General features: G+C 44.2%; 1 protein-coding gene across 1 annotated transcript; it reads left to right on the plus strand.

The window, feature by feature from the left end:
- Window positions 1-2,881: 2,881 nt before the first annotated feature.
- Window positions 2,882-15,787, plus strand: gabpa (GA binding protein transcription factor subunit alpha). Its single transcript, XM_080535546.1, has 10 exons — window positions 2,882-3,670; window positions 5,122-5,227; window positions 5,397-5,541; window positions 5,917-6,001; window positions 7,248-7,472; window positions 7,720-7,914; window positions 11,487-11,543; window positions 13,283-13,408; window positions 13,813-14,005; window positions 14,757-15,787. Exons 2-10 carry the CDS (start codon window positions 5,151-5,153, stop codon window positions 14,959-14,961), a joined length of 1,308 nt encoding a protein of 435 aa, XP_080391672.1. The 5' UTR covers window positions 2,882-3,670; window positions 5,122-5,150; the 3' UTR covers window positions 14,962-15,787.
- The last annotated feature ends 1,832 nt before the right edge of the window (window positions 15,788-17,619 follow it).

Consider the following 17,619-nt stretch of genomic DNA (forward strand, 5'->3'; position numbering starts at 1 on the left):
ACAGCATGTAGCACACACACACACACCTTCAATACAGCATGTAGCACACACACACACACACACACACACATTCATGCAGCTTGATTCACTCAGGACAGGAATTTACCGATACACATCAACACATTTCACAATGACTAGTCCAGACCACTGAAACCTATATTCACATTTTTAAGGCCCACTTAAACATGTGCGAGGATACGTAACAGCGTTTTGTGACAGAACTTTCACACTTTCATTCATAAAATTCACCCCGTCTGTGTTACGAAGCACTTGACTTTTGGACCATTGAGACTGACTATAGCGTCATATACCATCAAAGGGGGGAGATGCGACATGAAATATGTCAAAATGCAGCACTATCATGCACAGATCAGCCTTATATATATGTAATGTTAAATATACAGTATAATGTTAGACAGGGAGTGCATATTTATTTTTATGGCGTTCCGAAATGAACGATATGAGGCTTGGAGGGGAAAATCACAATATATATATATATAATTTTGCCATTTAGCAGACGCTTTTATCCAAAGCGACTTACAATTACGAATTACAGGGACATTCCCCCTGGAGTAACTGAGGGCTAAGTGCCTTACCCAAGGGCACACTAGTAGTGGTGTGGCTTCAGGCGGGATTTGAACTCACAACCTTCCGATCACAAGTCCAACTCACTATCCACTAGACCACCACTACCCCTTAGTGATCAGAATCACAATATATACCCACTAGAAAAAAACTAGACTACACCACTGCACACACACACATTCATGCAGCTTATTTCACTCAGTACAGGAATTGACCGATACACATTGATTGATTGATTGAAAACTTTATTAGAAGATTTGCAGAAGTAGGTACATGAAAGTACATATTACATACAAGGTCAACTAACAGGATAAAAACCCAAGAAAGCCACTGGCTTATTTCAATTGGGGTCCTTGATTTCACAATGACTCCAGACCAGTGAAACTTTATGTAAATGGACATATCTAGTGAATGCATGATTATAGAGATTAGAGATGTTTTATATACTTAGATTTTTATATTATATTGTTATTGTTAGGAGTTGGCACTAGTTTGCCGTTTACGATGAGTGGTTGTCAAATGACACCTATCAAAACATGTCGAAGGGAGTCAGATGTAACGACTCCACTGATACATCATGTATCTGTAGTCTTTTATGACATCAGTAACTCTCAAACAGAACTCTTTAGTATTACATCAAACATTCACCCAGACAGAACTCTTCATTATGACATCCTATATTGTCAGCCCTTCATTATGACATCAATCAGACAACTGTCAATCAACTATCAATCAGACAACATATTACCTCATGTGGTCTGGTTATTGTATTTTCAAGTGGTCTGTCTATCTCTCTTCATTGACATTACATTCTCTTGTAAAAGCAGAACCCTTCATGACATCTTTGCTTAGACAAATATCATTATTACATTAATATTTTCATTCATTGACAATTATTTCATAATTATGATATTGCTTAAAACCATGCTCAATGCTCTTTGCTCTCCACGAAAAAGGGTTCTGATGGTTTTAAATTAGGCCCCAGATATTATTGGTATGCAATATTCAGAGAGGCACAGCTGTCTTGCTGTGCGACATTATATTGGTTTGAGTGGGTTTTGGAGTCATCCCCGTACACACTAAACCTACATTCGTTTGTCATCTATCTTAGTGCTAAATCCTGTCAAATTCACAGTCCAGTTATGAAGACTTGAAGATTGTGCAGTGCTCAGCGTTTCCTCCCCTCTGATATGCGTGTATGTACAATATAAGGAGGAATCCTGTCCTATTTACGACCATCTTGACTGACCTCAGTCAGAATGTTACAGGCCCTAGTCGAGCTACACCAAAAGATGCTAACCTTTCATCAGCAAACATATCTTCTGTAGACTATTAACTCTCACTCATCAATGTGTTTTGTTCATTTAAAATGATTCATAAACAAGCAAAAACAGTGTTCAGAAACGTCCAAATACAGCATTCAGAGCTCATAGTCGCAGGCTTGATGCAGATATGGGAATTATGTAAGAGATGGTGGTTGGTATCCTAGATCTAGAGGTTGGCAAATAGAGATGTTGATATCATATTGCATTCAAACATGATCATAAAAACCTCCACCAATTGTTTAAGGGTATGTGTTCATGGCAAATGTTTATTCGTATTTTGAACACATGGGTTTAGGGTTAGCAAATGCATTCTACCGTCACCCCTCCCAAATAAAACGAAATAGAAATTGTGAATAGACACGAATACACACATAACTTTTTTTTGTTGGCAATATCAGAGGGCGGTTCACCGATACTAAGACTACTAAATTCCAATTATGGTACAAAATCTTTACCACTTTAAGGTGAGAAGAAGTTGCTATCGTCTCGGAGTAGTAGGCGGTTAATCTACGAGCCCCAAGTGTTCGGAACACAATATGACACATTATGAACAAATTCATACACGATGAATGTTGTATGTATGTACAGGCATAAGGCCTATATGTGACTATTAAACTCAACCAACTGCTGGTTCAAGTTGGTTACAAGCACAAAATAGGTCATCCTGTGTGCAATCAAACGACCAGAGAGAAAACAATGCATAATATTATCCTAGAGTAAAAGTGTTGTCTAAAAAGCAATGCACACATTGGGGAATGGGAATGGACTTTATTTGTCATTGCTACAGTACAGGTACCAAACAACGACATTTAGGAGGGGTGGCTCCCCTGGTGTTAGGAAAGGGAAAAAAAACACATTTTAGAAAAAGCATAAAAGCATAAAATCACAAGAAGGTAAGGAGCTGGTTTACATCAATAAAGGCTATGTACACAATCCACTGTACTATACTGCACAGATAGTCAACTAGGGTTGTCATATTGCACAAAAGTATTTTTTCACGTTATTTTAAAGTGTCACAGTTTGCAGGCTTGAAAATGTACAATTGCACAGGATCCTAGAGTAAAGAGTTTGTTGTAGGTCCCTGGCTCTTATTGTTTTGGTCCTTTTTGTCTTCTCTTTTGATTTTGCCATGTTTTGTGTTGCATTGTGTTGTGTGCATTGTGCTTGCTTGTTTCCTGCATTTTATCTATTTTTACTGTGAAGCACTTTGGCTCAGCATTGCTGTACGTAAAGTGCTATACAAATAAAGTTGACTTGACTTGACTAGAGTAAAAGTGTTTGTCTAAAAAGCAATGCATATGAATGAATGAATGAATGGTCTTTATTGTCATTAATACAGTACAGGTACCATACAACGACATTTGGGAGGGGGGGCTCCCCTGGTGCTAGGAAAAAAATACTAAAAACAAGAAGGGAAAAGCGGGTTTACATAAATAAAGGCTATATACACTATCCACTATACTATACTATACAAATAAAACACTGTGCTGTACTCTATGCTATGCTATACCTATCCTAACATTTCCTATCTCTGCATATGCAATGCATAATATGATCCTAGAGTAAAAATGTTGTCTAAAAAGCAGCAATGCATATGACCCCAGAGTAAAGCTAGGCCCCGCCCCTCAGTCTTGTTGACCAAACCAAACTCTCATGAATCCGCTTCGGGAGAGAGACAGGAGGCTAGCTTTGCTATCCTAGCTCACATCGGGACACGAACCAACCAAGTCCAACAATCTTGGAGCTTAAATATCTAAGAGGTATGTGTGTAAGCTACTCTTTTTAACACGGCGAACTCATGATATAACACAGATATAACAGGATATTAGAAGGAAATGTGCCCTCTTTGAAACGCCTCATTGGGAAAGTCTTCCCGCTTTTTGAGTGTCTCGAACAGAACTGCTAACTGGTTAGCTTAGCTTAGCATCATCAGCTCCTCTCATCCCCACGGTGTGTAAGCTAGCTAAGCTAACGCCACATGCCATGGTTACACGCAGCTTGTTAGCTGTACCTGTTAGCTGGGTTACACGCATTCGGTAACAAAAACGACCACGAATCCTCTCGATATTGAACAAAAAGATACCAGTGTAGCTTGGATAAACTACGGTCCTCCGAAGCGTTCCACCTCTCAGAGGAAGTCTGTTAGACAACGTTGTTAACTTAGCCAGGATTTCCGGCTCCTTTGCGTGTTTTGTTTCCGTTTCTTTCCATTTCCGTTTCACAAAAGTTTTCCGCCACTTTCTTTAAGTTTCACTAGTGGATTAAACATCGCGAATTAATTTAGGTTAATTGTTTTAACACCAGTTGTTGTATTGTTGCTTATGTGAACCTGGGGGGTGTTCGCGGTGCCTCGCCCCGTGTCGAGATGTCTGGCCAGCGTTCAGCTGCCTCGCACCGCTGTAAAGAAGTGCATTAGTACCGGGTTATCACACCCCGACTTTCGGGGAAAGAAAATTTGGCCAAGATTATTCAAGTTTATAGATAATGGATTATCTAAGTAATGGCCCAGCACACCACAAGGCCTAGGTATTGGTAAGGCCTCGCCCTCGACTGAGTGTTTAGCGCACACACACATAACCCTCCTCGGCCGCCCAATGAGAGAGAGAGGAGAGGCTCTGAGGCTCTCCTAACCCTAACCCCTCCACAGGAGAGGAGTCCTGGTCTAAAGCTGTCAGATCAAATAGCTCTGCTTCATTCAAATCAACTCACACACAAATGTGTAACTCCTAAGCACGCTGGTTATATCATATAGTATAGTAGATAGTGTACATAGCCTTTATTTATGTAAACCAGCTCTTTTCCCTTCTTGTTTTTAGTTTTTTTTTTCCTAGCACCAGGGGAGCCACCCCTCCTAAATGTCGTTGTATGGTACCTGTACTGTATTAATGACAATAAAGACCATTCATTAATTCATCACGATGTGTTTCTATCTCATGTTTTGTTATCCCCTGTTTTTGGAACCTAGTGCTGCTGGTGCCATAGAACCAGTTTAGTCCCCCATCATCATATTAGTCAATGTGACCATACATCATACCATGTCTAAAAGTTTTATTTATTTTTTATGTTATGGTTGTTTATCCACCATGGTCGCAAACGCTGTAGATTAGATGTGTGTGTGCTGATCTTGTCATCTTGTTGATGCCATTAATAATGATGAATCATGTGTTTTCCGTTTCCATCACTCCCCCCCCCCCCTCCATTCCTTTGTAAGGGAAAACAGCTGACTATTGGACGACAGAAATGTCTAAAAGTGAGACAGAGGAGATGATAGAGATCGAGATCGATGGACAGGAGAAACAGGAGTGTCTGGAGGAAGGGTGAGTGATGTTTGTGTGTGTTTCCATCCGAAAAGACCCCCCCCCCCCCACACACACACACACACACACACACACACACACACACAAATAAATAAATAAATGCATTTTAAGCCAACTTCCCTCCGATGATCTAAGTCTCTACTACTGTCTGTCACCTTGTCATGTTTAGGGTTGAGGAGCACACCATCACGTCAGCTGACTTGATCCAACAGGACATTGACATAAACGAGCCTATCGGCAACTTAAAGAAACTCCTGGAGCCTCGCATCCAGGTGTCATTAGACGGATATGAAATCTGTCTACAGGACATCCAGGTACTGAGGCACCTGTTCATGGGCTAAAACAACCTGTGAGATTTAGTGCTGATGGAGTCTATTGTATCCCCCGATATGTTTTGAAATGTGCTTTTCTAACTCTAAAGTTTTTTTTTCCTCAACCCACCCCCACCCCCCCTCTCTCTCTCTCTCTCTCTCTCTCTCTCTCTCTCTCTCTCTCTCTCTCTCTCTCTCTCTCTCACTCTCTTTCTCTCTCTCACTCTCCCCTTCCTCTCTCTCTCTGTCTCTCTCCCTCTCCTTCCTCTCTCTGTCTCTCTCTTCCTCTCCTTCCTCTCTCTGTCTCTCTCTCTCTCTCTCTCTCCTCTCCACCTGTTCATCCCTCTCTCGCTCCTGTCCACCTCACCACCCCTCTAGCTGCATCCTGACCACAGCCTCTTTGATCAGGGAGTGAAGACAGATGGCACAGTGCAGCTCAGCCTACAGATCATCACCAGACCAGGTAGGCCACACACACACACACACACACACACACACACACACACACACCAGGGTTTCCGTTAACCGGTAATTACCGGTCTTTGTCCGGTAAAATTTGTTGAAGTCTGACAAATTTAAAACTCTTCGGTCATAATGACCGGTGAAAAGAATTTCTCTCTTAAAACCCTTCTGCGCCGAAATGTACCTCCGCCACAAATCCGCACACAACATTGTAATTACCGTAATTTCTAAACGGTTTGTGCTATCGAAAAAATTCCAACTGTCCCTGAAAGCTGAGATGTTGCACTTCAACCAACATATAGGGTATTACGGTAAAATGTGACGTGACGACATTCTCAGTGTCAGTTTACTCACAGTGAAGGCGGAGGAGGAGTTGTACTCCCGAGTCCGAGTAAGTATGATTTGACAGGCAGTTAAACTAAATGCCTTCCCAACCAGCGAGACCTGGTTATAGAAATGACGTTGTTTTATTGATAAAAAAAGGGTAAAACTGGAAAGAGAAAATAGAAAACTCACATTAATCCCAAACAATGTAACAAACTTCAGTTAACGTAATGTGGAGTCAGTTCATTGATTGATGCTGTCTGTTCAGTTCCCAGTGAGGCGCCCGTTCAGCGCTGGACATAATGGCATAGCGCGCATGCGAATCATGTTATATTATTATATATTATATAGCTCGCATCTAATCGTATCGGATGAGAAATAGACATTAAATGGCATATATAGGCCGCTACACAACAGTAATCACCGCGACAAACAGCTATATTATATTTTAATATGATGACCGGAATATCTGACGTTTGTCCGGTAAATCGAAATCTTCCCGGACATGATGTCCGGCGGCAATTTTTTCTAACGGAAACCCTGACACACACACACACACACACACACACACACACACACACACACACACCCCTCCCTCTGGTTCAAGTGTGGAAAGTAGTATGTATATAATATTATATATATATGTTATGGTACATGTGGGAATACGGTACATGTGGGAAAACTAGGGTTAGGGTTAGGTGCTAGGGTGCTACGGTTAAGGTTAGGGTTAGGGGTAGGAGTAGGGTTAGACATGCCAGCATGTACCAAGTCGACGTAACACCTATCCCTAGTTTTCCCACATGTACCGTATTCCCACATGTACTGTAACATATATATATATCACAAATGGAAAATTGTCCAACAATAAATACAGCAAGATACTTTTCAAGCACACACTTACCTCCCCCTCTTACCCTCCCAAGGGGAAGAGAAGCTGAACATCCTAGAGATCGTGAAGCCGGTGGAGACGGTGGAGGTGGTGATCGACCCGGACGCGGCGGGGGAGGACGGGACCATGGTGGAGGAGGGCCAGCTCATCGCCGTGGAGCGCTCCGCCCTGTCGGACGACACCTCGGAACAGGTGACCCGCTGGGCCGCGGCCCTGGAGGGATACCGCAAGGAGCAGGTCCGCCTGGGAATACCGTACGGTGAGAAACACAGCAGACATGGCGGCTGGGCTGGGCTGGGCTGGGCATGCCGTAAATACATATCCTTCATAAACACATACGTTATCTAAGAGCTTCTCTCTGTGTGTGTGTGTGTGTGTCTGTGTGTGTGTCTGTGTCTGTGTCTGTGTCTGTGTCTGTGTCTCTGTCTCTGTCTCTGTCTCTGTCTCTGTCTCTGTCTGCACATGTGTGCATGCGTGCTGTTCCTCTCTCCCCCCCTCCCCTCCAGACCCTGTGCAGTGGACAGCAGATCAGGTGATCCATTGGGCCGTGTGGGTGATGAAGGAGTTCAGCATTGACGAGATGGAGGTGGGAGGGATCCACATCGCCGGGCGCGACCTCTGCTCCTTCTCCCAGGAGGAGTTCCTGCAGAGGGTTCCCAACGGGGAGATACTCTGGAGCCACCTGGAGCTGCTGCGCAAGTGTGAGTCACCGGGACGGTGTCGGTGTCGGTGTGAAAGAGGGTGACAGTGGAGAGAGTGTGTGTGTGTGTGTTTGTGCGGCAAAGAGCGTGTGCTTTTGTTTGAGAGAGAGGGAGGGAGAGGGTATACAGGGCAGTGTTTCCCCTACCATTGCCTTGGGGGGGCGGGCCGCCCTCCCAACGGAACCCCCCGCCCCCCCAAGAAAGAGGAATTATTACGGACGTAGACACCAAACATCTGACAAGCAGGCTAAAATATCCGCGTTTTTTAAACGCACCCAACCAGAATCTGGCGAGTGGCAAGCCCATAGGCTCGTTGGGAACATTAGTCCGCCGTAGTCTCGCATAGCCAGACCTATCTCCACACTTCTCGCTGTGCCAGCGCTGGAGAATAATACAAGATTTTGCGCAAGTGTGCACGCGAGACGTGAGAGTTTTTGCCGGCTGTGATGTCTGCAGATTGAAAGTAAGCAAGTTGAAACGTTAGCAAATATAATTGCTGAGTGTTCTGACAGAGAAAGTTGGTTAAAATTGGTCGTTATTATCGTGACTAGAAAGTGTCTGACTATAGTTCCATAGTGTAAATAGTACGGGTGTAACGGATCGCCCCCCACGGTTCGGCACGCATGTGTACCGCGGATCAATTGCAAAATGTAACCAAGTAATAATATTACTTAATATTTGTTAATATCCCCCCTTGTAAATCACAATGTAGAGTTGCCATGAAAAGATAGACGCGACAGTTGCGTGCTTTGTTTTACTCTAAAGCGCAATGATAGGTTGATAATGAAAGAAAAAAATCCAGAACAAGGCTGCGTTCGTAAATTCGCTCTGGAATCTGATCAGCATTCATGGAACGCCTCTTGTCCAATCAAATTACTTGGTTCCTTTATGACGTCGGACCCAGTGTGCTCTCCGGCGCTCTCAGACCAAACTTACGAACGCAGCCCAAGTGTTTCATGGCGAGTAGAGTAGTGCTGCTAATGTTGGCGAAATGCCTCCCTCGTCATTTAAATCCCATGTATGGGAGCACTTTGGCTTCTCTGTCAATTATAACAATGACGGACAAAGTGTGGTCGATAAAAAAGTTACGGTGTTTAAGCGTTGTGCAACGAGAAAGTCGTACGAGCATGGCCACACATTTGCCGTGACATCACCCTGGTGTGTTGACGGGAGGCACGAAAAAGGCAGCTTGACAACTTCTGATAATGTAGCCAATGTTTTCATACCATGTTTAAAGTAAGGTTTCACTTTATTATTTAGTTAAAAGTGGCATAAAACATGTTTATTTGTCTGCTTTAAAGAGCCCAGTGATTCACTGCTGCAACCAGGTGCCTCCTCCCTCTCTCCTACTGCATCATTTAAGTTCAATGTGTGTTTCTGTTTAATATGTAGCCTAATGTTTGAGTGTAGAATATGTTATGTATGTATATATATACCAGTTTTGACATCTTGAATGTTGTTGGGTTTCACACAGTAAAAGTGGTGTTTTTACAGAATTCGAGGAAAAAGCTTTTTATTTTTATTTTTATGTTTTGTGTTGATCCGAAAAATGATCCGATCTGTGACTCAAAAACCGTGACACGATCCGATCCGTGAGTTAGGTGATCCGTTACACCCCTAGTAAATACCGTATTTTCCGGACTATAAGTCGCGGTTTTTTTCATACTTTGGCTGGTCCTGCGACTTATAGTCAGGTGCGACTTATATATCAATAATTCATAATCTCTGACTGACATGAACTGACATACGATAATCTCTGACTGACATGAACCAAGGAGTAACTTCCGCTAGCGCCTCATACACGATAGAATAGCCATTATACTTGACAATGTGGACATTAAACACGACATGTGGACATTAAACATGATGTTATGGACCTTATACACAATGTTATGGACTTTATAAACGATATTAAAGTCATTTATTCCTTCCAGAGACTGTTCTATGTTGCTAAGTTACCCCCGCGAGGCTATTTTGCTACTTCCGCTAGCGCCACATACGCGATAGAATAGCCATTATACTCGACAATGTGGACATTAAACACGACAATGTGGACATTAAACATGATATTATGGACCTTATACACGATATTATGAACGTTATACACGATATTAAAGTCATTTATTACCTTTCAGAGGCTGTTCAATGTTGCATTGTTTGTAGGCCGCCCTTCATCCTAACTACTTCCGTTTTTCACCAAGCTATCTTTGTCATGGCCTTATACACGATAAATAGTCGTTACACTCGACAATGTGGACATTAAGCACTATATTATGAACGTTATACACGCTATTATGAACGTTATACACGATATTAAAGTCATTTATTACCTTTCAGAGGCTGTTCCATCCTGTTTGCTTGCTCCCGCGACGCCATTTTGCTAACCTTCGTTAGCAACGCGCTAGCTAGCCCTGGCTTTACACTCGATAATTTAAGTATTTCTAACCTTTCAGAAGAAGTTTTAACGTGAATTATGTCCTTCCTGGGCTTACAAATCCTCTCATGTCTCTTCACAGTGCCAGACTAGAGTCAAGCTCAACAGGGTCTTCTTTCCCCGCTGATTCCGCCAAGCCCGTTCCCTTGAACCATGCGACTTATAGTCCAGTGCGACTTATATGCGTTTTTTTCCTCTTCATGACCCATTTTTTGCCTGCTGCGACTTATACTCGGGTGCGACTTATAGTCCGGAAAATACGGTAGTGTCAAAGAACTAGCAAGCTAGCTAGCTCAGAGGTGATGAGATGAGCTAGTCTCCTTGCACACTTGCCAGCTAAAGAGCTAACTGGAGGCACTTTATTATTTTACTTAAAGTAGATATACTATCTTTCTTATTCTGCTAGAGTTGGGCTTCATGGTAATACCATAATGGCATATTTACAGTACATGGACAGTTGATTGAAGCATTGGAAATGTCAGTTTTTTATAGTTGGACATACGATTTTTTTTCAGGTGAGAGAGTAAAGTCAAAATGACATTATCTGACTGGATTGCCCACAGCAGATTATAAATACTCTGGCTGTTTTGTTTACCTTTGGTTGACAGCAAAAGGGAGAGAGGAGGATAGGGAGGGATTGAAGGAGAGAGAGCAGGATGGTGTCGGCACACCAGAGAGAGAGCAAGAACCAGGTGAGAAAGTGGACAGGTAGTCAAGACCACATAAGTAAGTAGCCTTGAGAACCGATGGTTCTGGAGCCTATCTCCTGTTTCCAAAGAGAAAGAGGCAAAGATATTGTGCTTTAGTTTGAGAGAGGGAGGGAGAGGGTATAGCCTGGTCTGAAAACAAACGGCACAATTACAGATACGTCCCCCCGAGCCCCTACGGCTTTAACGTTTGCAGATTAAAGAATCGGGATAGGTTTGCCCACCCACCGCCGCAATACAACCCAATAAAGAAAATGAAGAGCTGTAATACATGTAAGCAACATGCATCCACCATAGTTTAGATCTGCAAAGATTAAAGGGGAAATACGCAGAGAGAGGGGGGATGGCTTGAGGGTCAAGATAGCGTTGCATATGATTTGGTGCCCTATTCCGTTGGCGTTAGCTAATTCTTGTCTCTTGGTTTCTTGCAGATGTGTTGGCCAGTCAGGACCAGATGGGTCAGGAGGCTACAGTTACCATCGACCAACGTAAGCCTCTGTCCTGTCTCTGTCTCTACACTGTCTCTGTCCTAAATGGAATGGACTGCACTTATATAGACGCCTTTATCCAAAGCGCTTTACAACGGCCTCTCATTCACCCATTCACACACACATTCACACACCAATGACGGCAAGCTGCCATGCAAGGCGCCGGCCCGCTCACTGGGAGCAATTTGGGGTTGAGTGTCTTGCCCAAGGACACTTCGACATGTGGCCAGCCGGGGCTCGAACCGCCGATCTGCCAACCTTGCGATCATTAGACGGCGGCTCTACCTCCTGCGCCACAGCCGCCCCACACTCCACTGTCCCTGTCTCTACACTGTCCCGTTTTGTTGGCACTCAGTGGCTGTGCCGGTCACAGTATGTGGTAATCCTTTGGTAATCAATAGCCACTTTTACGACAGCGGTGCTAGCTTGTGCCAAGGCTTACTAGAAGCTAGCTAGTGTTCAGAGCCTGGTGCTTGGAGCATAGTGAACAAGCCTGTTTGAATTTCCACAGTTGGGCTTTCTAGTCCCGCTCCGAATGTTCTCCAGTTTGTTTACATTCTAAATTTCGGTACGGTATTTAACCCTAACCCTAGTTCTCCGGTTTCCCAATAGGTTCTGGTAACTTAAGAACTTATGACAGTTGGCATTCGCAGAAAGCGCTATTCAAATCCATTCGATTGTGTAGTTACAGTGAGCTAGCTTGGGTGACGCTTGCTTCCACCCACCGAGTTTGCTAGCCAACTAAAGCAATTGGAAGGTTAAGAATATCCCATCCTTGTTCTAAACCCGGCAGGGCATGATGTGAATGGATAAATGGACTGACTTATATAGCGCCTTTATCCAAAGCGCTTTGCAACGGCCTCTCGTTCACCCATTCACACACATTCACACACCAATGGCGGCAAGCTGCCATGCAAGGCGCCGGCCCGCCCGCTCACTGGGAGCAATTTGGGGTTCAGTGTCTTGCCCAAGGACACTTCGACACGTGGCCTGCCGGGGCTCGAACCGCCGATGTGCCAACCTTGCGATCATTAGACGGCGACTCTACCTCCTGAGACACAGCCGCCCCTTCCTAATGTGCCCCTACCTCCGTCTGGCCTCATAAGGACAAGTAGGGAGGTTAAAGCCAGATGTTGAAGCACCGAACGGGAGTAAGCCCTGTTGAGGCCCGGGAGTGACTGTGGAAAAGCATTTGGCCGTGGCGCGTCACACCCTGTCAGGTCGGCTACTGGGCGGGATAGGCGCGCAAGTCCATTTCCCAGGGTTCCCAGGGCGCTGGTCTTAAAAAGCCTTAAAGTCTAAAATCCGGCACTGCGGTTTATAAGGCCTAAAAAGGCCTAACATTTCAGTTATTAGGTCTAAAAGCAAGGTGCTAGGTATTAGGGTTAGATTAGCTTGTCCTGCAAGTAAATCAGTCCGACCACATCTATTTACACGGAAATTAAAATGTTCTTTTGAGTAATTAGGGGACTTATTTATTTTATATGAATTATCCTTCAGACTTTTCTGTCTGTATGGCAGTGAAATCCCTAATTTCATCACCTCGAGGATGACAGAAAGCTACGACATGGTGGGCGCGAATAGGTCTAGAATTCTATTCAACGGTCTAAAAAGGTCTTAAATGTGACGCGTTGAAACTTGTAGGAACCCTGATTTCCACCGACCGTAGAATGATATTTCAAATCCATTCTGGTAGACGCATTCGAGTAATGACCGTACCTGTTGTCTCCGCCCCACAGAGGTCCAGATAATCCCGGCGCCGGTGTCCACGCCCACCACCATCAAGGTTCTGAAGCAGAGCCGCGGGCCCAGAACGCCCCGCATCGCAGGAGGAGAGGAACGAAGCTCCCCCGGCAACCGCACAGGTAACGTGAACAACGCTGTCTCTAGTGTCTAGTGTGTGTCTCTGTGTAGCTGTCTAGTGTCTAGTGTGTGTCTCTGTGTAGCTGTCTCTAGTGTCTAGTGTGTGTCTCTGTGTAGTGTGTAGCTGTCTCTGTGTAGCATGTAGCGTGCCCCTCTAGTGTGTGTCACTCGCTCGCGTGTGTGCGTGAGACCTGCAGGTCACACACACACATCTACAGGTCTTCTTCTTTTTTTTTTTTTTTTTGTGTGAGAGAGAGAACTTTAAGTAAATGTCTGTGTGTGACTCGTGTGCTTGATCTGGTCAGATGTCTGTGTGAGTTACACACACACACACTCACTCACACTCCCTCTCCCTCTCCCCCCCTCTCTCTCTCTCTCCCTCCTTCATGCTCCCCCCCCCCCCCAGGTAACAACGGTCAGATCCAGCTCTGGCAGTTCCTGTTGGAGCTGCTGACGGACAAGGACGCCCGGGACTGCATCTCCTGGGTGGGCGAGGAGGGCGAGTTCAAACTCAACCAGCCGGAGCTGGTGGCCCAGAAGTGGGGTCAGCGCAAGAACAAGCCCACCATGAACTACGAGAAACTCAGCCGAGCCCTCAGGTTGGTCTGTCTGTCTGTTTGTGTCTGTCTCTCTCTCTCTCTGTCGGTATGAATGTAAGTGTATGCCCTATTTATTTACAATCACAGACGGTTGGTTGTTTTTGCGAAGGATAGTTTGTCTTTTAACACAGTATTCCTCACATCCCAGAATATATATTTTTTTTATTATTCAATTCAACTTTATTCGCCATGTGCAGTGCACTAGGAACATGACTTTGTATTCTACCATGCTGAACAAGCTACAGTAAGACAACAATACAACAAAACTTAAGACAAAAGATACAGTACCAATATGAGTGGATATTATGAATAAATATACTGTACAACTAAGTGCAAGAACATGTAAAGTGCAAGGTGCAATGATCAGGAGTTATTGAGAAGGGCTGTCTTGGCTTTGGGGAAGAAACTGTTCAAGTGGCGTGATGTTTTTGACCTGGTGGCCCTGTAGCGCTGTCCAGAAGGGAGTAATGCAAACAAGCTGTGAGCTGGATTGCACACGATGACCCTCCTCCTCCACCCAAGCTGTTGTTTACAAACAGACGTGCACCCGTTGAACGAAATAAAAACTGTTTGCTGAAGAAGTTTTTCGATGCCAGCATTTCGCAGATGAGCAATGTGAATTCAATTCAATAAAATTTAGTGAGACTAAAACAGTATTAACCGTGTGTGTGTGTGTGCGCGCGCGTGTGTGTGTGTGTGTACACAGTATATACTTGACAGCTTAAAGACGTCTCCTCTTGTCTCTGCCCAGGTATTACTACGACGGGGACATGATCAGCAAGGTGCAGGGCAAACGCTTCGTCTACAAGTTTGTGTGCGACTTGAGGACTCTGATTGGCTACAGCGCTGCTGAGCTCAACAACCTGGTGACCGAGTGTGAACAGAAGAAGCTCGCCCGCATGCAGCTGCACGGGAACATCACCACGGTGACGCTAGCCACCTCACAGGACAGCTGAGGGGGGGGGTTGCTGGGTGTGGTGGTGAGGTGCTCTCAGACTGCTCTGGGTAGAAGTTGCCCTTAATCACAGATCTAGGGTCAATTTTACCCCTGCCCTAATCCTAATCTGGTGTAAATTACCAAACTGACCTTAGATCAGTGTTCACGGGCAACTTCATCCTCCTCCTTTTGACACAATTGGGAGTTGGGACTAAAGCAGGATGAGGGGTGTGGGGGGGTGCCTGCGCTTGGTTTTGTTCTAAACCTTGGTTTTGTTGTTTTATTCTAACCAGGGGGTTATGCTTGTTTAGAAGGTGAGGGAGAGTGTGTGTGTGTGTGTGTGTGTGTGTGTGTGTGTGTGTGTGTGTGTGTGTGTGTGTGTGTGTGTGAGAGAGAGAGAGAGAGAGAGAGAGAGAGAGATTGAGTGTCTGTCTGTGTGAGTGAGTGATATGATGTGATGTGATATGATATATAGTGATGTGATATGGTGAGTGTGTGTGTGAGAGAGAGAGAGAGAGAGAGAGAGAGAGAGAGAGATTGAGTGTCTGTGTGAGTGAGTGATATGATGGAGTGACAACCTCTCTAAGTGATGTACGTGTGTGTGCATGTAATAACGAGAAGAGAGTGGAGAGAGTGTTGAAAATCTAAAAAAGTACGAGGCTTTGCATCTTTTGTCCCTTATCTGTAGTTTAGAATTATTTCCATTGTATATACCGGTACTCCATGTTTTTGATAGCCACAAGGGCAAGTGTATTTTCATATTTTCCATTTATAAAGGATCTGTTTTGTATTTTATTTCCAGTGTCTGTTTCCCTGATGAGCTGGACCTTTTTAGTCCACCAGGGGGGGAAATAAAGTGGCATGTGTTTTTCTTAAGGATTGTGAGTCTTTTTAATCTGCCGATACAGCATGTAGCACACACACACACACACCTTCAATACAGCATGTAGCACACACACACACCTTCAATACAGCATGTAGCACACACACACACACACACACACACATTCATGCAGCTTGATTCACTCAGGACAGGAATTTACCGATACACATCAACACATTTCACAATGACTAGTCCAGACCACTGAAACGTATATTCACATTTTTAAGGCCAAGGATTTCCATACACCCACTTAAACATGTGTGAGGATACGTAACGGCGTTTTGTGACAGAACTTTCACACTTTCATTCATAAAATTCACCCCGTCTGTGTTACGAAGCACTTGACTTTTGGACCATTGAGACTGACTATAGCGTCATATACCATCAAAGGGGGGAGATGCGACATGAAATATGTCAAAATGCAGCACTATCATGCACAGATCAGCCTTATAACATGTAATGTTAGATATACAGTATAACGTTAGACAGGGAGTGCATATTTATTTTTATGGCGTTCCGAAATGAACGATATGAGGCTTGGAGGGAAAAATCACAATATAATAATTAATAATAATTAATAAATAATAATTTAGCTATTTAGCAGACGCTTTTATCCAAAGCGACTTACAATTACGAATTACAGGGACATTCCCCCTGGAGTAACTGAGGGCTAAGTGCCTTACCCAAGGGCACACTAGTAGTGGTGTGGCTTCAGGCGGGATTTGAACTCACAACCTTCCGATCCCAAGTCCAACTCACTATCCACTAGACCACCACTACCCCTTAGTGATCAGAATCACAATATATACCCACTAGAAAAAAACTAGACTACACCACTGCACACACACACATTCATGCAGCGTATTTCACTCAGGACAGGAATTGACCGATACACATTAACACATTTCACAATGACTCCAGACCAGTGAAACTTTATGTACATTCAAATTTTTATTCATGGGGATAGAGTGTAGAAAGCTTTTTCTCAAGTCTAAGCAAATGGTTCGTATAAGTAACACGGAGAAAAAAGTCACTGGATGAAAGAAAGAAACTAGCCTTTCACTTTCACCATAAACCCATAGGGACACCCCTCACTGGGTATCGACAACATCAAAACATTAAACCTGGTTGATGAGCTTCTGTTTGTGTGTGTAACAGTGGAGGCTGGCGGAGGGAGACATCGGAGGCTGTGCTCCTGGAATGCACGGACTCTCATGAGGAATCTCATTCTGTTCCGTGCGTTACAACCAGCCCGTCCTCCCATTTCCACCTCCACCCAGCCGCCCCTGGTGTGTCTGAGAGGCTGTAGTAGTAGTAGTGAATGGTGTAGTGTAGATATGTGAAATATAATTGCACAATGTCACATTCATGTCTATAGGAAGCTGTGTGTTTTGACTCCATTTTGGGCCACAGGGGAATGTCTCGTCTATTACTGCCTCCCAAATACTGATCTGAGATAACCTCCATCACGCTCCCACACATTGGAAAGAGTTGAAGAACGAGCCTGTCTACATTAACACAGACTTTGTCTGAGATCAGTATTTAGGCCTCTTGCTTTTTATAGCCAGGAGGTCTGAGACTCAGATCAGAGACTTGATAACAAACAAGCAAGCAGGATCTCCACCACAGGAAAGACAGATACATTGTACATGTATCAAATAGCCTATAGAAAATGGTGTGTGTGTGAGAGAGAGAGAGAGAGAGAGTGGTGATATGAAAGCGGGTAGGGAGGGAGAGAGAGTGGTGATATGAAAGCGGGTAGGGAGGGAGAGAGAGAGTGGTGATATGAAAGCG

Source organism: Nansenia antarctica (assembly GCF_963989245.1).
Source record: "Nansenia antarctica genome assembly, chromosome: 7".
Taxonomy (NCBI): Eukaryota; Metazoa; Chordata; class Actinopteri; order Argentiniformes; family Microstomatidae; genus Nansenia; species Nansenia antarctica.